This window comes from Mugil cephalus, chromosome 8, assembly GCF_022458985.1.
Source record: "Mugil cephalus isolate CIBA_MC_2020 chromosome 8, CIBA_Mcephalus_1.1, whole genome shotgun sequence".
In the NCBI taxonomy this organism is placed as follows: domain Eukaryota; kingdom Metazoa; phylum Chordata; class Actinopteri; order Mugiliformes; family Mugilidae; genus Mugil; species Mugil cephalus.
In genome coordinates, this window is record NC_061777.1 from 21268484 (window position 1) to 21295464 (window position 26981).

The window sequence follows — 26981 nt, forward strand, 5'->3', positions numbered from 1 at the left end:
GGGCTTAAACTGCTGTTGCCGTGAACGTAATACGCTGCACTGGAGAAGTGCCACAGCCAGCCACGCGGGTCAAGAGGAGAATGCTATTCTTAGCGCTAGTTGCCCCACCCCCTCCACACTTGTAGACAAGTTCAAAAAATGACGAACGTACCATGCACAATGCTCGCACATACGTATAGATATGGATGCACACGCGTAGACAAGTAAACACAAACACCGCATGTACACACACAAGTCACCTCTGACATTGATTTTCATTAGATTCACCAGGGTTGGCATGTTGACAGATTCAGCAGCATCCACGGGTTCTAAATGTGTCTATTACCAGAGGATTACACAAGCCCAGGGTTTATACAGTGACAGGCCGTGATCTGATATCCGCTGCCATTAGCCTGGCCTCACCCACTAGGTGCCTCTTCAACCTGATCCTGCCACAGACATTGTGATGCTATCGGCCCCGGCGATGCCTCCATCAACTGATACACCCCGTGGATTAGGAAGGGACTTGCCACCGGCTGTTCTGTGGTGAGGAACCATCGCAGTGTGCCTGCCGAAGCTGCCGCGGCTCACGGCATATTAATTCAGGTGGTGAGGTTTGCATGTTAGGCAAATTCCGATCGTTTTCTCTTCAGGTGTCAGCACGCAAAAATACACGCGGGTCAGGGTTTTCTTTTCTACTCACCGTCGGTTGCAGTGAGCCTCACTGGGGATTTGGTCGTCCTGCCCGTCCATGTGTTTGTGCCCTCAGACCTGACAGCGTGACATTAAATATTCGTGGCGTTTTACGGCAGGTTTGTAACATGGTTATTCCAGTCACTGGACTCGCCTCTCAGGTGTCTGTGTCATTTGCAGAGCTTTGGTTTGACAAAGCTGGGGCAAAGGGATAAAGCTTGAGGGAGGTCATACTGTCTGTCAGCCATGGCCAACGAAACGTACATGTGCTCGCGGAGACAGTGCGGAAATGTTAGAATGATTTGGCACATCACATTCCATACTTTCCCCTGCAGGAATGATCTTTGCTTCTCTGTATACAGAGAGACGACACATGGGACACGAGCGTAAAACTGTTGTTTACCTTAAACCTCATGTTGCAGACAAGTAAAAGCACATGCCACATACTGATCGTACCACAGAGGATGTAGAGGAAGTGAGCACAAAAACATCTCTGCAAGTAAGATCTAAAAACTAAAACTGCTGTATAATAAATAATTACAGTTTAAACAACCGGACATTATAATTTTAAGGCTGTATTTTGCCACGCGCTGTGTTGCCTCTATAAATATGTAGACTTTAATGCCACATTATTGCATAGTTATTATTTATTATGCCGCAGGAAAGTGGTGTGTGGTCTATTATTTTGTTCAGTATTTCGGTGAAGACACAGATCATTAGCTGACTGAAATTTTGAAAATACCGTAGACACCATTTTTTAAAAACTTATGTATGTTTTCACGTATGTAAAAACTTAATGCAGAATCATAGTACATACTAAATGACACAAAAGGACTCCTGTCTTAATTGATTAAACTGATTAACTGTGATTAACCAGTAATATCATAAAACCTCTTGGGTCATAATGGGTTTATAGGGAGTAACATGCACGCCATATACAGTTATCCTTGTTATCTGTATCCAACGCTGCTGAAAACACATGAGCAGAACGACAGGATGTCCACAAATAGTCACAACACGTACATTATTTTCTGCCTCTAGAATATATTGAGTAGTGTTGCACATGCAGTTCATCACATTTTTTTATATATATATTCCTCGACATTAACAGCACAGGTGCAACCCTCTGTGCAGCACAGTCTCTCTTGGAGGAGGAAGGGAGTAGTTATTTTAGGATTGTCATTCAGTGGACATTTAATGATCATCATGGAGAAGGGGGAAGAATCTTGGCTGGGCCACGTCTTGGGTTGTCTGTCCAGCCCTAGCGCTGCCACCTTTAGCCTATATCACCAGTTAACACCAACAATGGATCAAGAGCTGGCAGCACGGGAACGGGCAGCTGGGATATTAGCTATTCAGCAAGGATCATTTGCATGTCTTGCCACATGACAACCCCGCTGACATGCCTGGCCTTTGGGTGGCGCAGAGGGGTTTGTCGCAGCAAATGACAGTGACCTCCCCAGTGCCCCCCTTCCCTTTCCCCACCTCCTGGTGGAATTGATTAGGCATAATTGGAGAGAGTCAGAAGCTGAGGCAAGTGGCGCTAAATAAATTTGGGTAGTGTTAATTGCAGATTCCACACTGTCTCTGTGTGGCAGTGTGAGGGGTAGAGAAACACTTAGCCACTGGCTGACAATGGAGGATTAATTGGTCTCCTCCAATGAACATAATTAGACTGATTGTTGGGAGAGATAAAGCAAAGGTTTTATGAGTGCACTAGCACAGCCAGTGCTGAGAATATCATCCCTCCTCCGTCTGCTTTCTAATTCCCCATCTGTGGCATAGTCCCCTGTACAAAGTTAATGCTCCTTATTCCTCTTTTTGCTGTAAGGGAGTTCAAATCCCTGCACACAGGGTAGGAGTAGATCACAGGTTCACAGTTACTGAACCTTACTGTGATAACATCTCTTTAGGGGAATAGTCCAATCTTCATTTCCAGCTACAGTGCAGCCCACGTATCCATGGTCTTTGATTACATCAGTTACTGAGCCTGCATTGGTCATAAATACAAAGAGCAAGGAAATCTTCTGCCTGATGGTGGAGCTACCATGCATCTAGATGATGAGAGGGATTCTTGTCAGGCATCCAGACCATGCGAATCCAATTGTAGCCGGGGTTCATTCCTGCTCCAAGTGGAAATGATTTGGGAGCCCCAGAGCATTACTCAGGCTTGGCCAAGACAACCGGCAGCAGCAACAGCAGTGACTTGCAGGACTCGGGGCCCAATCACCAACCCAGAAACTAACTGAGCTAGGCTGCACAGAGCCCTGACAGAGCCCTCTTGGATGGTGCCCAGGTCTCGGAGTGGCCTCCGCTGACTGCTTCGGAGGGCAGGATGGAGAGCGATGTGTTTGACAAGATTAATCAGCAGAGGTTAATGACTGCATGCTAGCTACTGCTATGACATGAGAGGATCAGATGAAGAACCGCAAATGTTTGAATCAAAGACAGTGTCAGAGGCTTTCAGAACTTATGACTCACAGTCTACGGGATCATAGACTGACAAGGCAGGTGATGAATTTCCTTGAGGAAAGAAAGAAAAAAGAGAGATTAAAGCTGGTCTTGGAAGTGAAAGCCAGTCTGAAATTCTGTGATTAATTGACTTATATTCAAAACATATGCTCACTGTTTGAACTGACGTATGCACAGTTAAGACCCTTCAAAATGCAAATGTAAAAGGGCAAAAATCAAAAGGGTTCCCTGACTTACGTGAAATGTATTGATTTGAACTACTGTTGTATTTAATGTATTGAATCAGACAACATGTTTGGTATTTTTAAGTGTACGTCTTATAGAGCTCAACATCCACTTAATCATCATTGATTTATACGTCATTCCAACTGGCTAATGCATTCTATCACTGCTTGTGCTTGATGTTAAATCTAATTAATGAGTTCATATTATGTTATGGCAAAATCCATCATTTGTCTTCTCCGTTTCTATAAGTCATGCATCTATCCTCCCTTTTCCACCCGAGAGGTAAGGCAGCACAATGAAATCTGACCTTACTTGTTAAAAACATCCTCTGAAATCTTCAAAGAACTGGAAACATCTGCACAAATGTTGTTTCCATGGACACCTGTCATGTTTCTGCCTAGCTCTATATGAGAAAACAACGTCGGGTTTCTGACCTGAACCAAAGACTGAAAAAGTCAGCAAGCTTTCCTGACTGACAAGCAGGCAGCCTGGGGGGTTGGCTGAGCCGAGCAGGGCTGCCGAGGGCTGGGGGTTGAAGACCTTGACTCCTGCACCCGTGGTGTGATGGAGAGACTTGGCCTTCCAGCAAAAAAGAGACGTAGACTTCTGCTCAAAGCCGAGGTACCTCAGGGAGACATTTGATGCATGATGGGTGGAATAAAATAAAATAAAATGGGATCAACCCTAGCAACAGCAGTTATTGGTGGAGGGGAGGTGGTGCTGTAGCCCTCTGGCAACACTCAACCTAAGGCTAGCTTTGCCTTCTATCTTCTGTGTTTTACAATATGGAACTCCCAGTGGTGCCCTGAGAGAAAACGGCCTGTTTTAAGATGTTCTGAAGAAATACTAGCACATCGACATATCCGTTTTAACTCAGCGGGGCATAAAATGGGGAAGTGGCTCCCCTTTGAGGAGAACTCACTGACCTTGGCAGGAACTCTGAAAGAATACAGCCAGATTCTTGGCTTTAATAGTCTTTCCTTTTGTGGCTTATTTTTAACATGCATTGTTGAGTATTTGGTCATTGACTTCATCATCTTATAAAAAATAGAAAAATATTTGTAGGTCCGTTAATCAGCATGCGTATGCCATTAAATGTTACTATTTTCTATTCTTGGCTTTACTTTGATCCATTTGGAGTGCACAGAGACAAACTGTTTCTTTCATAGATACTTTATGAACTTGCTGGCTAATAGAGGAACTACATTGGTGCATCAGTTCCAGCTGAGCTCTGTATCCCTCTTGATGGATTGTTGCTCCCTTAGCGGCTCTTTCTGCTGGAGTACAGAGGCGGGGAGACAAGGGAGAGCCGGTGATCCAATGCATTCGCGGGAGAAGGCCATCTCATTGTTTCGTCTCGCAAGTTGTTTTACCTTGGCCGCCGGGTGGCTCCCACCTGGCCCCAGTGGGGTTGTGACTGCTGAGAGTTGGCCAAGAAGTCATGGTCACAGATTAACTCTGCTATTTATGGCCTAAGCCCGTCTCACTGCAGCCCCAGAGATGGGAAATATTGCTCACTTAGCAGGATTACTGGGTGCCGTAATGCCCCAAAGGCCTGCTTTATGGCGGGTCATAAATGTTCCCAGGGAGAGGCAGCGAGAGTCGGATTGATTAGCGCTCCGGAGGAAAGTCGATCTGTTACCCACGCCCCACTGGGGAACACTGTGATGGATGCTTCCGGGAGGTGGAGAGAGACACTGAAAGGGAGGGGAGGGCACTTTACTCTGCACCACGCCAGTCCTAGACATCCCCACAGTGACACAAGATGGAGGACTCCTATTGCTTGCACGGCCGCGGGAGGTTGTCAGGCATCACAGAGCTATAGCCACTCTACACAACGTCCCTTTGCCATCCCACTGGCAGACAAATGGAGAGGCGACCTTGCCACATGCTGCCATTTACCAAAGTCCCCCTTGACACTTTGCGTCCCCCAGACATCTGTCATTTCAAAAGATAGACCCCAGCTACGCCCCGCACTCCTACTGGGGCCATCATTTGTACCAGTAGAAGGTGTGATAAATAAGCTATATCGAGGCCCCTTTACCTTCAAAAATATGTTGTTGCCGTAACTAACACATCTAATGTTTCTTACGTAAAGAAAAAGAAATAACCATCAATCGTGTAGATTGATATATTGCAGGGAAATTTCCAACAAAGTATTAAACAATTCAAATTACATTTTCTTACGTTAAACTTTCATTTCTGAAGATGAACCCATTTATTCCTGTTGATTAGAATTACCACCTATATAATAATGTCAACAAAACGTGCAAATGTGTAAGACCCATATAGCAGGGCTTCTGTTTGATTCCACTAGACTGCACAGCAGGTGACTCAAAATGTACGTGTGTGTGTTGTTCAGTTAGCCTAATATGCTTTGCAAGCCCTCTGCTTTGCTGCTGGGCCAATGATGTTCCACGAAATATTAAGTATTATTGTATTTTAGTCCATTAAAATACAACTTATGAAGCCCTAGGAGTTATAACTAAAATTACCAAAATAATTTGTGTTCTTATTTATTTGTAAAATATCAACATTAGGATTTATCATCATCATCTTCAAATTAATTCCCCTGTTTAGCATCCAACACCTTGGTTAATGTGGCATCCATGAGGACTCGGTGCCAGAGGCAAAGACTACTACAAAAATAACAGCATGAAAGCTAAGTGGCAGGACATAATGTACCAGTTCTCTCTCCCCAGGTAGTACTGATTTCTTTCAACATGGCGCTATGCTCACTGCGCCTCTCACCTCATCCTTCTGGCTCCCCGCTGTTCTTCAGTCTCTTTGACATGCCTACACAGTTGGACTGCAGCTGCCCTTACGCAGGCCTTTCAACGGCTTAGATATTTTCCAGATGCCTGATTGCGATGTTGGCTGCATGTGTGTGCGCTCGCCTCAGATGTATGTGATTTGCAAGTATTTAGTTATGTGCAACTGTGCATATTATGCACAGTCCATATATTGTATGTACTTACATATATCAGTATGCAAATGAATGTGCTTGTGTGTAATGTGCAAGTGAGTGTTCCACCGCATCAGCAAACGTTTCTCATTTTACTGGCCATGGTGATATGCAGCACAATGAAAGCAAATATCAATATGACCTAACTGCTGATGGAGCTCTGCTCTTAGGTTTTATGTGTGCCTTTGTCTGCAGTTTAAACCGTAGTAAAGGTGTGTTTTGTTATTTAGGAGCCTCTGGGTAGACTGCATTTCATACTGAAATCCAAATGCCTTGTGTCTGCTATTGGATAACTTGAGAAAAAAAAAACAGCAGGTGTTTTCATTTTGTTTCAGACTGTGCTTGCGTGCCAGCCTTTTTCCATTCAGAAATGGTTGAGTCTTCACTTCTCCACTGGACTGACTCTTATATTTTCCTTGTACCTATACTTATTCACTCACATACATTATATGTACTAGTAAGATTGTCAATTTGACTGCTCTTAACATCATAGCGTGTGGTCTTCCTTCGTCTCTGTGACTTCAAGCCTGTGTTTTTGCCTCCGTGCTGGGTAGGGGTTGCTATTCTTGCTCAACGCGTAAAATCACAAGAGAAAGGCAAAATGCCTGTCACCAAGATAAAGCTGATTACAATGCTTATCAGATACATGCAGATAATTATGGTCGTAATGCAAATGGAACAGCAGTCAAGATAGCGCAAAGCCTCTCCAACATCAAAAAGCATGGCAGGTGATGAAGAGATAGTGTGCGATAGAACAAATACCCAGCAACTGTTTTTGGTAAGACAAAGCAAGCATGTCATCAGTTTACAGAGCATGCCACATACCAGAAATAGCTGGTCAGTGAGTATAGAAATGCCTTGAGTGGCTGTTGCTACATTTGAAAAGGTCGATTTGTAGAAGCATAACCAGTTAAGGCTTTTTGTTATGGTTGTCTCTGAGAAAATAGCGCATGTTTATTTATGTATTGTGAAAGGTTTACTCCACCTTAGTGTTGGTGTTTCCTGATAACTGTTGACTCGCCGTTAAACAGAGCCTACTGACGTCTCTGTAAGCTCGGACAAGCCTCTTTTTCCTCAGCTTAAAGGTATGATGACTCCTTTCTCGGCCCTCTGAACCACTAGTTCACACCACTGTCTGCTGCTGCTGAGATCATTGGAGTTTAATAGACTGGCCTCATGCTGTCTCTCACCACGAGGTATTAATAGGTTATTAAACAGAGGACTCAACACTCCATGGATGTGATGACACTAAAAGGATGTTTCTGTGATGTCCACTGTTCTCCTTATCTGTGGTTACCAAAGCTACACTCATTATTTTAACCAACCAAAACAGAGACCAAACAGAGGCAGATCCTGCGATATCTCATGCAGCGAAACCGGTATTGACAAGATCAAATCAGATTACAGTTTATCAAACCAAAGTATGTGGGATCATTCCAGACCAGACAAGAACAAACTAGACAAGAACACATCAGACTTTATTTATTAGTCCTTTTGTTTTCGTGGCGTCAGCTGGTCATGCTTGTTGCACCAGAACATGTCCATCAGATAGATTGATGTTAGCATTCTTTCAGAGATTAAACAAGGTCATTATAAAACTACCACCTACGCTCAGTTCGTAACCTGTTTGGTAGGTTCACATGAGGAAGTCCAGTGCCCCACTATAAACAAACTTTGCCAAGGCAAAGCTTAACATAGTTATCAATGCCTGATGTACATTGGACACCATCTTCGACTCTTCATCAGAAACCAGATAGAAAGATCTCTTGGCCTCACTGCAATGTTATTGCTGCTAAGCGGGCCTTGATGTTCCATCGATCTAACCCAGGCGACCAGGCATACACATCCCTGTAAAAACACACTGGGGATGGAGATGTAGAGCAATGCACCATGTTGTGTTTGCTTTGCGAGCCCTGGCCTCCCAGCCCCTTTTATCAGGGTGTTTGCACAAGGGGGTAATTTGTAATATTCGCTCAGGGCTTTGGAGATAAAGCAATGGGACAAAGGTTAGAGAGGAGATCAGAGGTTTGTTTTCTTTGATCCAAACTGTTGTGGAAGTTTTGCAGCATTATTACATTTGGTTTGTTTAGGTTGACTCTGTCCAGTTACGAGAAAAGAAAAGCCAGTAAAGTCACAGGGTTTCACAGGTAGCTTGTTCTTTACAGACAGAGATTCGGGCAGAATGTACCTTTTACAGAGGTTAATAGTTAAAGTCTCTACTGAAAGTCTCACTTTTGACTGCCTGCAGTTGTTAGATTACGACTTTGCAGAGGATGGCAGCTGTAACCAGCTTTGATGCACGGAAGTTCATAAAACTCAGCAACGAAGTTTAGTATTTAACAATTTACTGGAAGATCAACTATTGTTTGTGCTGGTTATTGGTTTCTATTAAGAACAAATACAAAAAACAAAAAAAACAACTTCAAGTGTACATCACTGTAAACTGTTTAGTTTGGGATACACTGCTCCCACTCCACTGTTCAGTGGCTAATTTGGTTGTACTTTGTGTCCCTTCCTTTCAAAGATTAACGTCCCTGTAATGTCAACTTTGCATTGGTCAAAAAGTGTAAGTGTAAATTTAGATTACTAAATTAAACATTAAAATGTTAAAGTACATTACTGAACTTAATTGAAAAATCATTTCTGTTATGGATATATATATACACACACACACACATATATACATACATACACACACGCACACACACACACACACACACACACACACACACACACACATATATATCCATCAGACCATCTGCCTTTTACTAATAACTTCTGCTGTTGAAAGACTGAACCAAATAGTTTAACAGTACCACAACCTTGACTGGTAAACATACCCCTGCAGTATAGTCATTGTGCAGATGTACTGCATCTACAATGACTATATGTGCATTATCATTGCTGAAGAAACTCCACATCTTTTGCATTTATGTGCCCATATGCTGCTTTGGAAAATAGTCTTGAGGTGGTTTGATTATTATAAGATGTCACAATAAAAGAAACTTCCCTCAGTAGTAAAATGCAAGGCAGACATGTCCTCTGGCCTTGCAGCTGCCGCAATATAAGAAAACCGAAGAGAAAGGAGGAGAGTGGAGAATAAAAAGCCTTTCCATCCCTGGAAGGTCAAGTATATCAGCAGTTTTACTATATCTCCTATCCCTGTGACAATGGTTCTAGCAGAGATTCACTGAACAGCAGTGAGAGAAATCACATAGAGGTAATGGTGGAGGTAGAGGAGGAGTGTGGTCTTACGGGAGTATTTTTATTTTTTTTCTCACACTATTGGCGCACTATAGATTTATGAGATTTGGGCCTACTGTCTGCCTGCCCTTGATAAAATTCAATAGGTAAGGTGGTTCTAGGCTCTTAAGATGGTTCATGGTTGTCTTCAAGTAGTAGTAACTAAACTTTTAAAGAGGGCATGCATTGTTCCTCTTAATGTAGTTGTATGTTTTGTAAAAGTGCATCATTATAATCGATAATGTCCTGAGATGTCATGTAAATGCATAAGCCATCAGTACTGGGATTCAAAAATAAAAAGTGCAATCATCCATTAGGTGTGTCTAGCACTAGCATTAAACCTGTGGCTTAGCCTTGTTGCTGCATAGTTTTAAAGTTTTATTGTGTCCTTGACAATTTAGTTCACACAAAGCTGATTAATCCTATCACTGCCAAATAAGTCAATCCGCATTTTGCAGTGTATCTGTGGCAACTTTCCCACGATGAGTCACAACTTCCATCCATCGGTCCATCTATTCTCTGTCATCACTGCTTTAGTATTGATTTAAGGCCAAATGAGGTTGAATAATTGTTTATCTACAACTGAGACAATAATGTCCAGTCAAATTTCAGTAAATTAACATGCCTGCTGTTAATTCATGATGCCTACATAATAGAATATATTTCTGGAGGCATATGTTTTGGTCCAAAAAACAGCCCCATTTAGATTGTAGGATTTTAATTTGCTCTACTTCTGTTCACAATTTTCTTGTTCTTCTAACAATGCATTTAAGTTCAAAGACTGATTTTATTGACTATATAATATTGTGTCATCAGCATAGCACTCACTTTTGTAGTTAGAGAAGATATTACATCATTTTCATTATTACTTTTTTATTTGCACAGAAAACTAATCAAAACAAGGCTATGTAACACCGCTGTTGTGCCGATGAGGGCAAAGATCCAGGTTTTTCTCTCCAGAAAGTTGAGTCAGTTGTACTCAAATCAGTCAGCAAGTGCTGTTGTTGAAATCTATGGAGTTCTCGGGTGCAGAGTCCTTCAAGTACTATCGAGTTTGAAGACCTCCCAGGCCAGGTTCCTGGTTAAGGCAGTAGCTGTAGCAGCTGATTATTGAATTGGTGTGGTCGTCTTTAATGTTGCCCTCTTTTATTTTGCATGGTTGCATCTGGAGGTACTTGTTTGACTGTTAATAGTAAAGGGTCAGGAACTCTGTTGCCCCCTTCAGGACCGCTGGTCATGCTGGTTGTTGTGCTTGGGTCGTTAACAGATCCTGCTACGTGGTCCTCCAAAACCTCCCTCCAGCTGCTGGACCGGGCTGAGACTTTGAAGGCTAGCTGTTGAGATTCAGCAGACAGACGCCTCCTCTGGGGAGCTGACATCATTAGAGCGGAGAGCAGATCCCAGCTTCTCTTTGGCTTCAGTAAGGGAAGGAAGGAAATAAAGAAAGAGAGAGATAGGCAGAGGAGGAGTGGAGGGCGAGTTTAAGCAATGCAAGGTCAAGATCGCAGCACAATTACCCTGGAAGCACTGTGCCCTGGGAGGCCAAAGCCCCTGACTTCTCACCCTGCCAAGGTTGCCTGGGCCGCTCCTCCAGACAATTAGCCTCTTAGTATTTCCCTGTCATATCTTCATTCCCTGCTCATATCCCTCTCTCCTCCCCAACTCCTTCTCCACCTGCCCTGCCAGGTACTTCCTATGCCATAAGCTGGTGGCATTCATTCCCATGCTGCAGCTGTACAACTTAACATGTGTGCATTTATTTGTTCACTTTACTCCTTGAGTGTGTTACTGCCATCAAGTGGTGCTACACATGGGCCTCATGTGCATGCACAATTCCACACGAATCTAGCGACTGACACAGAAGTGGCACATTGTGTTTTCTTGGACACTTAAAATGTAAAAGTGTCAGTCTGGATACTGTAACGCATGACAGAGACAACTAGTTACTCCTTTTTTTCCCCTTTTGTTTCAACATAACCTTGCCTTGTCTCAAATGTTTCTATATAACATAATTTCATATAAAGTAGACCATTTCCCATGTTCAGTATATGTAGTAATTGGTTGAGAAGAAGTTGGCTAAAAGTGTGTAATAGAATTATTTAATACATTTTATTTTACCTATTTACGGTCCATAATGGAAGCCAGCATTAAAATGTTTTGTAATATCTTTCAATGTTGTGGTTGCTGTTGAAGTGATTATCTGAAGGGAAACTGAGAGCTTAAACAGAAAAAATCCACACTGTCCAAATGCTCCATATATATATAATTTGCACTGTGTGAAAACAGTGCACTCTTTGCACTCTTTGTTTACCCCATGGTCTGTTCCATGTGTAGGAAGGGGGGGGATACATTAGACAGCCTTAAGTTGCCTTGTCGATTAGAATGCACAGCGAATCCCCCTGTAAGCTTATTAAATCACTATTATCCCTATTAACACAATGGACATGATCCTCTTTTACCAACTGCACCCTCATTTTATGTAGTGTACATTGCAACAAGCGGCGCCTGTCAGATCATCCGACGTTGGGAATCTGCTCGCACACACACGAGGCACGAAGGCACTCGCAGATAGCAAGGCTCAAATCCCAGCACATGTCAGCGTTTTGAGGGATCATATAGATGCAAATGCAGCCATGTAATTGCACAAGCAGTAGATCTGCGCTCTCAAGGCTGGTTGCTGTCATGTCGACGGCTGATTCCATCTGCTTTTTATCGTTTCTTTTTTTTTCCAAGGCCTGATTTCCATACCGACCCAAAGCTTTAGGATCCTCTCATCTCATCTGCTTCCCTCCTCCCTTTCCCTCCTCCTCCTCCTCCTCCTCTGCCTCCTCCTGTTTGAGCTCCTTCACCAACCTATTGCTCTCTCTGGTCGAAGCAGGAGTGATGGAACTGACAGCAAAGAGGCAGATGTCATAGACAAGCGCCAAAATGACAGGGAGGAGACATCTTGCATATTTCTGTTCCACTTTCCCTTCCTCTCCTCCCATCTCCTCCTCTGAAGTTTCCAGTTCCTTGCCTCACTTCTTTCACATCTGTCATGTACAAACTCTTTTCATGACTGCGCAGTGGATTTTTTGAGGGGAGATCCATCATACCTTCCAAGCCAACGCTGCCCCTCTACCCTATTCTTTCCACTCTTAGTCTCACTTTCTAATTTCCTTCTCTTAGAGAACACTGTCTTCTGACTACGCATTTTGACCTCTCATTATTCCCCGCTATGCCTTCATTTGTTTATATTTTAGGTGCACAAACAGCATGCTTTCTGCATCTTGGATTAGTTGGCTCCATATACAGATAGAAAAAAGCCAGTGTGACGGCAGTGTCTACCAACCTACGGCAAATCTACTTCTACCAATTTTCTACAAGAGAGGAGTAATACTTTGTTTTTATGAGAAATGGCTTGGCCTGAATTGAATGTGTGGAGGACCATCGCAAGGTTTCAGTAGGGCTTCTTTTTATAATTGGGGTAAATATTTTGCACAGATAAACAACCCAATTTCCTGTTTGCTTTTTGTACAAAATACCTTTTTTTTTATAGATTTCATGAGAATCTGTAACATGTCTAAAAATCTAAGCAGTTAGTCATTTGTGGTAGTGCACCTTCGTTTGGAAGCTCGCCTCATTCTAACTTTAATGAATACAACATCTAAGGCCTGTTTTACACGTGCACTGTGACATGGACTTTTTCAATTCATCACCTTCAGAACTCAAGTGCCCGCATCAGAACTGGACATTAAACAGACGGCTTCCTTGGACGAAGTCCACGTAGCGTCTGATTGGGCCCATGTGTGAACAGACCAGGTCATTGTTTGGTTATGTGGTTATGTTGATGATGTTTACAGTGTTGCCCAAGAATGGCTGCTTCGTAATCTTTTCCACTTGCCTGTATATTGCTTTCCACTCTTTTTGCTGAGGCTTTCATATCCACGTAAAATCAGTCATCATTGCGGATTCGTTTTCACTCCCCTCTGCACCGCCCATCTCCGTAACCCTAAGGAGAACTTTGAGTAGGAAAGGAAAATTAAAAAGTACACATCTGTCTTTGTACATGATTTTTCATTCTTAGTTTTCACTGACTTAATTTTGTTATGCATGTTCTCCCTGTGTCTGTGTGGCTTTTCTCTGGCTACTCCAGCTTCCTCCCACCGTACAAAGACATGCTCTTTAGGCTGATTGGTGATTCTAAATTGGCCGTAGGTATGAGTGTGAATGGTTGTCTGTATCTGTGTTAGCCCTATGATAGACTGGAGTCCAGGGTGTACCCCACCTCTTGCCCAATGACAGCTGGGATAGGCTCCCCCCCCCCCCCGCCCTCCAGAGGACAAGCAATTACAGAAAACAAATGAACAAGGTTCGGGTTAGCAACCCTGACAATTACTCTATTATTCAGTTTATTATGAGATGGTGATTTCGACCATAAAATGAATGATTTTGATGATTAAACTATTACAACAACCGGCCTGGGAAACCAGTACATAAAAAAGAAGGAACAGCACCACAGTGAACTTGCAGTCAGTTTATTTTTCCGCTTAAAAAACTTCCGGGTGAGTGTAGTTTAACAACAGCGAAAACCGCTAATCAGCACAACTTCCAACTAAAATACAATAAAATGCAGAACACCTCCCCTAGGCTCCCTTACCCCCAGACAGGAGAAAACACAATGGAAATAAAGCTGCAGCTTTGGCTGGACTGCTTCCGCTTAATGACAATTCTCTACTACGCAAAGAGAGATAGGACCCGAACACATTTGATGGGACACAGGAAGAAGGAAACAGCACAACACAAGCAGAACACACACATACTATTAGCCACAGTCATAACACTGCAATGACTTCATTTTCTAAAGAAATTTGACTCACAGCCGGAAAGACGAAAACACTCTTGGCATTAACAGTGAATTTGCTAGCACCCCTCAGAGAGAAACAACAGTCCAGACAATCAGATTGAGGTTTTTACCCAGTTATGTACAAAACCATTCACATAAAGATACAAACAGTATAAAGGTATGTGCATTATCATAGCAACACAATATACACATTTTTATCCATCAATTTGTATGTTTTTCGCAAATTGCTTTTTAAGAGGCTTAAATCTTCAGATGAATTGTCATTAAGAAACAGGTGCATCCTGAAGAGAACTTAGTTTGCAGACCTAAAAGTTGTTTTCTTTTGTCGCCATGCAAATTCTCATCTGGTCTTATCCTGACAGCTGCCTTTGATATGTTTATGCGTCGTTATTGTCTTTGTTCCTCCGCACTGTAACGTCCAGAATTTTATTTCAGTGATCGCGCTGAAGCAAAGAGCCCGAGCGTTAAAAATACTTCTGGTCTTGGCTGTGCATTGTTACATACCCCCTCTAAGACACACGGGGCGGGGCGGGGGGGGGGTGCATACAAGTGCACCAGCACACATACACACTTCAGCCCTCCGCCGTCCCCTTCCTCTCCTTCATCTAACACATAACATTTCCTCCAGAATTTACTGGTGGTGTGTGCTGTGCAGGCATGAGATAACGTCCCAGAAGTTTTCCAAGGGCAGGATGAGTGCTCAGACATCAGAGGGAAGCCGCGTCGAGCCGAAGCTGATTCATTACATGTGTTGCATCTGCCTCCTATTAAAAAGCCCAGAGCACTCTGGCTGTCTCTACCAGTCTCGCTCTCTCTCTCTCTCTGACTGCAAACTACCTCTGACTCCTTGCCTAGACCTCATCTCTCACTCTCAAAAACTCCCTCATTCTATCTCTTTCCTCTAAACTTTCAGTTCCCTCTGCTGACATGCCTCAGCTCCTAAGCCTTGCAGATTAACTCAAGCATAAAGTGCTACAGTAACAAGTTCAATCATTATGAACTATGTCTGTGAGGCCCAGGCAGATATTTTAGGATCAAAATTGGAATTTCCAGAATTTAATGCAGTTGTGTTTTATGTTGCTTTGATGACTTCATTGTTTTGTCAGTTAAATTACCACATTGTGTAGAGGCAAAAAAAAAAAAAAAAAGGCCGCACCTATACCTGAATGACTGAGAGGGAGCCATTATAACCAGTTTGGTGCTTACTGATTTATGGGCTCAAACCAGAATGCCGTGATGTGACCAGTTTCAACCAGTTCCATTTATTCGAGGATTTGAATAAAAGTCTTGAATAAATGTTTCGAGAATCAGTAAACCAAGAAGAAGAAGAAATAAATTTGTTGATCGAAATACATAGTTGACACAGTCATGAATCTGAACTGTCTGCGTGTCGGTTCAACAGCATGAGAGCCCTGACATGTTTCCTGGGTTGGCACGTATAAAGCAGGTTAATAGCACTTTCTAAATTAAGACTCTCATTACTCCACTCTACATTAGCTATTACTTATTGTCTTGTTTGTTAGATACACTTAACTGACTAATATTTATTCTGCATGTGGCATTGACTGTAAACAGGAACTGCTTCTGTTGAGGTGTACAATTAGTTATGTCCTGTTGGCAGATTTAAATGTCATTAAGTTGGCACAGTTGTGTCACTTTTTGGCCCCTGAAACAAATGCCCCTGAGGAGGACCAGTTGTTGCAAAGATGGCAATCGAAATAAACAAGGGTTTAATGACAACAAATGAATAAATAAAAATAGGCAATCAGTTGAATCTGTGTTGTGATGCTGTGATGCTATTGCCAACTGTTACCATTACTACGATGACTGAAATCTCAAGTGGAATGGGATTAAAATGAGTTTACTGCAAAGTTTTTCCATAGACAGCGAAAATAAATTGTATATTATTATTTTTTTCTGACCTAAATGCTTAAATGTTTCTATATTATTCAAAGTTTAACCAGGACTTCTTAGTGACTGCAAAAGAAACAAGATATACGCCGTCTTTGGTCTTGGTGTGTGAAAACAGATACACAGACGTCCCCGTTAGTGACCCATTCCTGCTCGAGGAGCGAAGTCTAAAGTTAGACCAATTTGAAATTTCAGACGGCTCTTCCCTCTTTTTCTTTTTTCTTTTTTAATCACTTGCTCATTTCCTTTCCCCCACAGTCTCATCTTCTGTGTTTTAATTACGTCGTGGTGAATGATAGCTCGTTTTAAGGTGTCTGTTTGGCGGACTTGTTAAAAGGAGCCTTTTCGCAGCACGTATGTCGGCTGCAGCTGATAATTATTTCAGATTACATTAGAGGAAATTAAACATTTCTTAAAGTACGTGTGAGGGTGACAAAGTTATCAAGTGCAGACACAGGAGAGAGTGTGAATGTTGCACTTCCAAAAATGTAATTTTTTCGACTGCTAATAAGATCATTTTGAAGTGTTAAAAAATAATTAATGGTGTTGCAGCAGTTGAGCTGAACAGTAGTCTCTGTACGTGGAGCAGTGGTACACGGTGCCCAATGACGAAAGTAATTGGTGGTGAAAAGTGTGTAAATTATCGGAGCCAAAAGGCAACGAAAGAACAACATTCCTCATCATCTATGTTCAAAGCTGGGCTTGGTCTGACGCTAGAATCCATCCACGTGCTTCATACTCACTGTATTCGCTTATTTTTCTTTATTTTACGCTCCACATCTGGATTTCCTTAATGTCCTTTGATGTTCAGCCAAACTTCAGGTTGTGAAAATCTGTGTGTAGTCAGACATTTCGTCATTTCGACATCTGTCTGGACCGCTGATCTGTCCCACCAACAGACTCTTATTGACTGATAAGAGTGTTTACACCAGCCTTATCTCTGTCCATTTGAGGGTTATGGAGTCAAGAGTCATAACTGATAAACCTTTTCCACATGAAACTGCAGACCTTGTGATGGATGCAGCACGCCGGCAGTAATTATGGTCACAGCGTTGAGCGCAAAACACTTTGACCTGCGTGTAGGAGGTAAAGTTTATCTCCCACTTTCAGACATCTGAACGATACCATCAGTAATTTGGTTAAAATATTGCTTCATGTCACATGGAATATTGTTCCGTTTTGATGCCTTAGGTGGGTTGTTTATTTAAAAAGTAAGTATTTTACAGTTGCCCTTCATATTGGCTACTTCTGACAGGTAACACTGGTGTTACAGGTCTTAACAAAATAAATTCATTAACATCTATGGAAAATACTAGAATGCACAATCGTGTCAACTGAAATAAACGTGCGCGACTCACATGCGCCGACAGCCTAAAGTTGTTCCACGGAGCCCTTTGAAATATGACCTCTTTTTTTTAAAAGGCAAAGTGAACTTTGACTTGCAAATAATCACGCGAGTTAAAAAATTGAAGTGTGGCCTCCAACGCGAACACTATCTGAATCATGAATAAATCTTTAGCGAACGTCTGACCACTTTGAATGCTAATAGTTTACACAGAAGTCAAAGCTGTGCATTCCTTGCAGAGACGCGGGAGCGCGGGACGATCTGCATAATGTCCACAGGACTGCTCCCTTGCTTTCCGTCCAATAACATCATTAGCATTTTGACATCGCGGCCCTAATTGTTGTCGGTAGCGTTGAGAAACGGTTGCCTTGGTGTGGGGGTAGAGGAGGGAGGGGAGGGCGCTTGGGTGTTTCTGCTGTAAGGCCTTGTGCTTATCAGCTCGGGACAGATACTGTTCATATGGTCCTGGCTGACAGGTGAGGTGTGTGTGTGTGTCTCTCTGTGTGCGTGTGTGTTGCTTGCAGTTCGCGGTGAACCCCCGGGACAGGTGCTGAGGGATGGGTTCGTATTTGGGAGCAGGTGCACCTCCCCCTCCCCTGTTCCTACTATCTCGCCTTGTTCCATCACGCCCCCCAGGAGGCATATGGTGAGAGTGATTGGGGAGACCCGGGGGCCCACAGGGAGTGCTCTTCTTCCCAGTTCATCTGTGCTATACGAGGCCCTGCGGGACACTCGGGCTCCCCCGAGGCCCCTGTTGACTGGGAATAAGGCTGAGGAGGCGGTTTTGCTTTCGGGATGACTGCTTCCTTATAGAGCCGGGCGGTCGCGCTGGCCACCCCAGTTAGCTTTACACTTTGCTGCGTCCTATACCTCAATTTTAAGCGGGGGACCCGTGCCAGAGAACTAATAGGTCACGCACACTAATTACTTTGCATCGTATCTCATTTGTAGTTTGTGTTGTCATTGCTTGGCATTGCCTGCGATTACACTGCCTCATATTTGAAAACCAGCTTAATATTGTAATGTAGTTCTGAGTGCAGTAGGAGTGAGAGTTATGGGGGCATTTTAGGCCTTGTATAATATGTGTATCCCGTTTTATGTGGTCATTTATTATAAGACGAGGTCCATGAATAATGTATGATTAAAAGGCGTAATGGATACGCTGGGACTCGTCAAAATAAAAGCAAAAATCCATTTGCTCTCCCTATAGTAAATCCACTTGCTTGTCCTTGGGCTAATTTCCAACTTGGGACTTGGTGGGGGAGTGAGTGCCTGTCTTGATAGCAATTTCAAGAGAGGGAGGTGTTGGTTGTGCTGTAAAGTGAAAGAGAGCAAAAGAGTGAGGGAGGGAGGAGAAGGGAAGCGAAATGACTCATTGATGAGGAACAAAGCCATGAACACCCCTCTCCTCTCTTTCTCGATGCATCCCTCTTTCATTTCACTCCATCCCAGACTCTCTCCCTCCGTCACTCCCGTTCCTGTCTCTCACCATCTTATGGTTCCTTCCCCCTGCCTCCAAGCAGCTGCCACTTCTGAGCCTGAAGAAAATGAAGGCAGATGAATCAATTTGGCCTGTGGCCCTAAAGTGCACTTGTCTGCGCCCCAGCTTGGGCGGGGGGGATAATGAGCCGATAGATTGAGCCGGTGCTGGAGCCCGGCACTGAGCGCCGAGGTGCCTCCGCCTGCCTCACCGCCGGGCCACCGTCGCACACACATACAGTACATACACACACCGCCGAAGCCTCCCCGAGCAGCAGTAGCAGCCTGTCGCTGGGTTAATGGGGGTGAGGGTCCTTTGCGCAGGACACTTTTCAGAACAAATTAGAGAAAGGATCTGTATTCGTCATCTTCAACCCTTGCTGTATTGCCCCTCGTCTCCTCCTCTTCCTGTGAGTGGGAGAGGAGATTGAAGCGGGGTGGTGCGGAGCAGAAGAGCATCGAGACAGCTAGAAAGGAAGTAGCAGGCGGGGTGCAAGGTCCAGATCCTAGGGTAATGAGGATTGACACTGGGACAAGGCTGAGGCACAACCTCCCTCAGAGCTGTTGACAGGTGACGGCAGTCTAGGGAGAGACGAGGTGGAGTGAGTAGCTGGAGCAAGGAGAGGATAAGCGAGGTCAGAACTAACAGCTTCTCTGATTCAAGGAGGAAAAAGGTGGGAGACCGCACAGCCATTCAGTGCCTCCCCCCTTAAAACCCCCTGCAAGGTAAAGAAAGAAGGAGGATCAAAGGAGCAGGACAACAAGGCATCACCCGCCAGCCTCTTGCCAGCTCCCTGCTGACGGACTGCAGATTGATCGACACTGCGAGGGGAGTGGGGAGGAGTGGAAGGAAGAGGGAAGTTATTCAAGCCTAGCATGAATTGTTGTGAACCGCCACGGCCTCTGTCTATGCCTCGACTAGCCCTTTCTAAGCAGGGGGACTGTGTGACTTCACCCAGGGTTAGAGTAGTGTAAATGAGCGGACCCAAGTCGGCACTACTCAACTTGGGGGGAAATTAAGATGCTGGAGGGCCCTTCGAAGATAATTAAAGAGCACAGAGCGGCAGCCTCCAGAGAGGGACTGCAGACATGTTCAATACCGAGACTAATGGAGCTAATTTCCAGTACATTATTCATGTAAAACACAGGCCCTTACTTAGCTAGGTTTTTTTTTTTCTATTTCTCTTCTATCTGTCTTCTTAGGTCATCATCTGACCCCTCCCACACACGCACAAGGATTACTACATTCACTTGCTGTTTCAGCCTGATTAATGCTGCCCCAGTACTGCACGGGCCCAAATCTCCAATGTAAACAAACTGTATCGGCACAAAATAATCTGCAACTCTTTTAAAATTGCCAGGTGGCCAATAACCATTCCCTCAGGGGCTACCCAGAATGCATTTCAAAGGCATTACCTTTCAATGGACAGGTGCTGTGACCTTGGACTTTGTCACCGCTCAGAAGCAATCACATCTAAGAAGAGACCATTAGCCCCACCCACAGGCTCAGTAACTCGTCCTTTAACTTTAATGAGTAGACAAAAACGAAAAAAAATACAGCACATGAAAGCTGTACAGTTGGAAGCTTAGGGCCAATTAAGAACCTCCCCAGACAGGAAATTAGTCCCTACCTTAATCACAGGCAGTCAGGGTTGCCAATCTTTTGTCAAAGTCTGTGAATTCCTGCCTAGATCAATTGCTATTCTGTCCCATTGAACGGCAGCTCGGGGAACGGTCCCTTGCATGCCGCATCATTAACCTAGTTGGCTAATTAGACGCTGAGCTCTGATCAATAGCCAAATTGATTGCTGACTGGGTAATGTAGCCCTCAGGCCCCAAAGGAGACGGAAACACTTTGGACGCCTTCAGGAATTTGTCAGAAACACTGACGCTGGGTAAACAAAGTAATCAACGCCAGCACTTGATGCCGGCGTGCCGGTGACTGTACCTCAGCGCTCTGCCTCTGCTGCCTTGCTCGCCTGCCTGCCAAGGAGGATTGTTCTCTTTGTGCTCTCCTTTAGAGGAGGAAATCAAACGGGCCACCATCTATTTTGAGATTCAAGGAGTGATTAGGCTGACAGCTAGTCGAGAGAAAGCGAGAGAGGCAGAGGGAGAGGCAGGTAGAGTTGGAAGTCAAACCTGATTAGGCCCACCTGCCAGGTTTCTCTTCCTTCCATCTCTGCACCCTGATTGCGAGGCGGCGGCTACCCCCTCTTCTTCGCCACGCTCACCCCACCCAACCTCTACGCTGTCACCGTTGACCTCAATGCACTGCTAATGCCCCTTGGCCAATCAGCCTGCTTGCCCTGGTGGTGGCAGGGTAATTAAAAGGGAATTGTGTCTACTTGGCATGTGAGCTGGTGGGCACAGGGGTAGACAAACACTCTCTCTCTGCTGCTTTGCCTCCCTCCCTCTCTCCCAGCCAGGTGGTCGCGTACAGGACCTGTCAGATTAGCTGATGACCCTTTTAATTCTAGCCCAGCCGGGGGCCATAATTGATATTTACTGGGAAAGGTTAATTGTAGCAGTGATCTGCTTAAATTACAGTGGAGATCAGGAGACCTGGGCCAGACACCACACTTGCCACCAGGGGAGCTGCTACACGCAAACTGCTAGTCAAATGGATTACACCCCGCGGCCATCGCTGCTGTACTCCAAGGTGGGAAAGTAGCACAGGGCATTGTGATTGGCTGGTGCAGCACCAGCACAGAGTCTTCCTCGCTGAGCGCGCCAACCTCCCATCTGGCTCGGAATTTGGATGCAGGCCAACTGTGAGACTTGATAGCCCGCAATAAAGCAAACCGTCCATGATGGCATTAGGGTTACCATGATGTCAATAGCTGAGCACACATGCTGTTTTTTTGTGTGTGTAGATTTAACCTCCAAATTGTGTATATTTTGAATTAATTGCACAAAGACTGTTTATCAGAACAGTATATTTTGTCTCTACTTACAGTTGATATTATGTGTTTTTCACTTTATTTAATGGCCACAGGGAGCTGCTTTTGGCCTTCTCAAGCTAGCTAATGAATTCTAACTGAGGGCGTGGACTGATTGGTTGTTTTAGTTCTGCAGCAGCGTACTGTATTTTAAAAGTAAAGTCAGTAAAGTCTATGTAAGAACATTAAACAGGCTTTGTGCTTGACTTCGTGTCACACTCGGTACAAATACATTTGGTCTGCTCTAATTTCTACCCAGCACTGTTGGGTTGCTGGATTTTCCATGTTGGTTTGTATGACTAACACCAGTTAGTTGAGGTTTGTCTGTGTTCCAGGTGTATTCATTGCTGCCACTTCTACTTTGCATTTAACCAAAGTAGAAACTGACACTGAGCTGTGAGACGCTAAAGCAAATTTGTGTTTCCTTTCAGTTTAAAGAAATAAAGACTATGACGCACTGAAAGTCAGTTGAACCTATATTGTTATGTATAGTCACCTGGTTATGGGTTGGAGTGGGCGACGTGAAATAAGATGACGCACTGTTGTCCTACTGATGATTTTCTTCCGTTATTTGATTTATTCCATAAAATTGACAGCGTCGGCCTTGGTCTCTCGTACTTAGAGATAAATGCGAACTATGTCAATGGAATATTTATATATTACAATAACTCACATGTAACGTTCTGGGCAGTAGACCGTCAACAACGACAACAACATACTGTACATTCTGAGAGGACTTTTTTTCTTGTTGCTGCGTTGTATGATTTGTTTTGGTAACTACTGAGTAGAATGATGTAATAGCACCTCGTTGTATCATGTATGAGATTATTATTATTTCCTCTTAAACATGCAATAATGATCCCACTTGACAAAAATGGTAACAAATTAATATCTCACCATTCCAGGCAAAAAACAAAACAACAAAAAAAAAATAAATAAACACAAAATGCGCTGGCATTAACAGTTACACTGTATCACAGCAGCTTTTAGGATTACATTTTATGCTGCTTAAATGCTTGAGCAACGCAAATCACTGCCTGTCAGGCCATATTACAGCTGCACATAGAGTAGGCGGCTGTTTAATTAAATAAGTCATTTATCTAAAGATGACTTCTCCTGTGATTTTTTTCCCTGCAGATCAAACCTTTGGCTCTGCGTCCGGTCAAAGTCAGCGAGGACGAGACGATGCAGGAGCTCAGTCGACCGCACAGGAGCAACTCCAAGGAGCAGCTCAGCGAGGTGAGTTCGCGGGCCAGACCTTTCTAGCCTTTCACAGACCGCCTACAGAGAGTCAGGCTATCCATTTTCACAGGCCAGGCCAGGGAGCTTCAAAGATGGGATATAGAAAGCCAGTAAACGACTGCAGCATTGAGGCCGAGATCAGAGGGCAGCTGCTGCAGTAGCTCCTGCTGTTCCCAGCTCTCACCTCATAAAGCCCCCGTTCGTTGGAAAGAAGACCGGTTGGCTGGCAGCGCACAGACAGGAAATGATTAGGCTGGTCACACAGCATCACCTAGTTGGCCTGGCATTACTTAAAGCCCGGCGCGGTTAAATGTAGACATGACCTAACGTGGCTGAGCCAGGTGTGGGCTGACCTTGTCAACCCCAGAATGGAACGAGTTAAAGGAACCGTTCCAATTATCGCTCCGCCGACATCCATATGCCAGCCCATTTAGAGGATGAGTAGGTGGCAAAGCAAAATGGGAGCCAGCCACTGGTTCAGCATAAGGGATGAAATAATGCAATTTAGATACAGGGGAAGTAATGAGAATTTATGCAAAACCCCAAGCGGCTCATTTTAAATGAATGTAGAAATATGCTTCCTAACTAATGCCTGTCAAGCAGGCCTCCCAAACCTAACTAAATTCAATCAGACTGTTCATTTAGCTGACGAAAGCAGGAGAGAGCGAGAGAGAGAAAGAAGAGGAAGGAAAATATGAAGCTTCCTTCTCCGGCAGGAGTGAAATGATGGCAAGAAAATGATTTTAATGAACTTATTAAATACATTGTTTTAAGCTATTTAGTATTCCAATTGAAAATCCAGCCTGATGGTGAAAAAAAAAAAAAGAAAAAATCCCTCAGCCTAATTTTTTTCCCATCCTCATCCTCATCTTTTTCTCTAAGCCTTGCCGCTCAGTTTCTCTCGTGCACTGTCCCCCCTCTCCCCCTTGTACTATTTCTCGCGAATTTGTGTAAAAGGCTGTCTTTTAATGAAAAAGTCAGGAGGAAGAGGCGGGCTTGTCAGATAAAAGACCGACGCTTGTTGACAGCTCTGACAGGGATATACGACGAGCTCTGAGAAGGAGGGCGCGCGAATGAAAGGGATGGTGGGAGTGGTGGTGGTTGTGGTGGTGGCGCGGGGAGGGGGGAGGGGGGGGGAGACACAGTTGAAAATTGCACGCTGTAATCGCCAACGGTGTTAGATGTGGCATGTCTCTCTAATCTGCTGCCAAATAAATGGTGCACAGACGCTGATCGCTGTAGCCGCAGCATCTATATCTGTCCATCTCTCCCCCTCCGCCTTTACCTTTCTCGTTCTGTCTTATGCGCGTCTCTCCTTCTCCCGGCTCTCCGTATTCCACTCAGAGTGGGCCCCTAACATGAAACGCGGCGAGATTCTTCACCAACACCTTGTCGCTGTCTCCTTTATATTTCTATTTTTTCACCCCCATGTAATCTCCACCACCACACTGAGAGCTCCGCTAATTTTCGTAAAACACGCTCCACCACATCAAAGTGGCTCCCCGGCTTTAAGAGCTCTTAACTAATGATGCCGCGTCTGCAACGAGTAAAATGGATTTCTCTTGTCTTACCGCCAAAGGAAATAGAGACAAATACGACATGCGGACGCGCCCGCCTGTAAAAACGGTCATGCATCAATTTGGAAGCAGGGGGTAAAAAAAAAAAAAAAAAAAAAAAAAAAAATTGCAGGGGATGCTGTTTGTTCATTGCCATGGTTGGGTCTTTATCTGTTTATTTTGACTAGGTAATTGTGCCTGCAGTGCAGCGGGGCCCCGGCACTAAGCCACACAGGGATTAGGGAAATGTGAGGTGGTAGAGGGGGTGGGTTCCACTGCATCTGTGTCCTGCGGAGGAGAGAGTGGCAGTTGTGGGGCTTTCAGGGTCTGTAACACCCTCCTGTATTCGCCGATATCCACCCAGATGCGCCCGAACCCACCCACCTACCTGATCTTCACGGCGCAGGAGGCGCACATTCACATCCCCTTCCCCATCACGGTCCAACGAGCTCTGATTGGCACCACTCTTGGCCTCCCTTCAGCTGCAAAAACCAATAGTCTGGGTTAGGAGAAGATGGACTGGACCCGCCCCTCTTATCGCTGTGTTTTTCTTTTCGTTCTTTTTTTTTTTTTTTTTTTCTGTAAGGAGAGTGGAGGAGGGGGCATGGAAATGGGGAGAGGATTAGGGGGTGGATTTAGCAACATTTCTCTTCTCCGGGGCTGTTTAGTTAACCCTTAAATGCCGCCAGCATCCGCCCCGTCCCTCTCGCCACCAACCGCCATAACACCACACACATACACACACACACACACACACACACACTCCTCCTCCTCCTCCTCCCTCCCCCACGCGCCCTCTCTGGGGCGGGTTCTAAATCCTTTTGAAGTCCTAAGCGCTGCAGAAATCCATTGAGAGCCATGTATAATGGCTTTTAAGAGAGAGTGTTTAGCTGTATGCCGACCCTATGGCTTATGAACCGCTGGCGTTTTAATGGATCCCCCCCTTTCCCTCCCCTCTTTTCCTCCCTTCACCAGCACTAAATCCAATGGATTGTCCCTCATTATCATTTAAATAAGCCTCTCTTTCTACTCAGAATGCTCCAAGTTGAATGAACTCTACATAGTAAGGCTAATTCCAAATGGCCTTGGCCTCCTTCCACCTATGCACATATGCGCTAATACACATAAACACAAGAATATACACACTTTTTAATGCATTCACATCACGCACCTCGCCGACAACCAGCCTCATTCTCCCCTGGAACACAGTTTAGGCCCCTCTGTACCCGCAGATTTTTGCCTTCTGCACAGTTGTTCGTCCCCTCTTGTCTGGCCTACTCTCTGGTCGTGGAAGTGAGGGGAGCAGAGAGGTTGAACAGAGTGGGAATAGCCTTTTGATTCCCACAGAGCCTGCTTTCCGGTTCGCGGCAGGACTCCTCCCTAATCGTCACCACAGGAGCCGTCCTGAGAATCAGAGGGGCACACAGGCGTTGATGAGGGCTGATGCCTAGAGCAGGTGTGGGAGAATGGATGAGGGGCATTGGGAGGTGCAAAACAAGGGAGGCAGTGGCGGTGAAGGTGTGGGGGAGGTCGTTTTGGATTGAAGGTAGACCTATGGATGAAATTGGTCTAGCAGAAAAGTCCCCTCCAGAGACCAGGGGGGGAGAAATTGCCAATCTAGACAGAGGAATAAAAGCAGTGAAAAGTGGAAGTGGAGGGAGGGATTTGGAGATTGGTATTCGTGCTGGGCGCTGACAGACAGAGCTAGAGAACAGAACAAAACCCAGCTTTTTCTTTTCCATCCTCCTCTTGTTCAGCATTTAGAGGACTGCATTAGAAAACACAGGAGGAGTTTGATGGGCCAAAAGACCTCCCTAAATGCATGAAGAGAAATCCATCCTGAATGCAGCAAGGACTGATAAACCACAATAACAACTCAGAAAAAAAAACAAAAAACAAATCGGATTAGCATTACGTAAAGGGAAATGCTGTACAATGGTTACACTTACAATTTGAACATCTTGTTTATAAAATTAACTATTTTAAATGAACCACAGCTGCACATTGCACAGGGTGAAATGCATTTTGAACTATCCAAAAATACTTGATGCTGATGCTTTTCCCAATCAGCGCTGCTTGTCGTGAC

At 44.4% G+C, this 26981-nt stretch overlaps 1 protein-coding gene across 11 annotated transcripts in view; it reads left to right on the forward strand.

Annotated features, from left to right (window-relative positions):
• Window positions 1–26981, forward strand: part of fbrsl1 (fibrosin-like 1) — a 255188-nt gene that overhangs the window by 83674 nt on the left and 144533 nt on the right. For all 11 annotated transcript variants that reach the window (XM_047591773.1, XM_047591768.1, XM_047591770.1 and 8 more), the window contains exon 3: window positions 23235–23336. In XM_047591773.1, the coding sequence (XP_047447729.1) occupies window positions 23235–23336 (102 nt within the window). The remainder of the gene's footprint in view (window positions 1–23234; window positions 23337–26981) is intronic.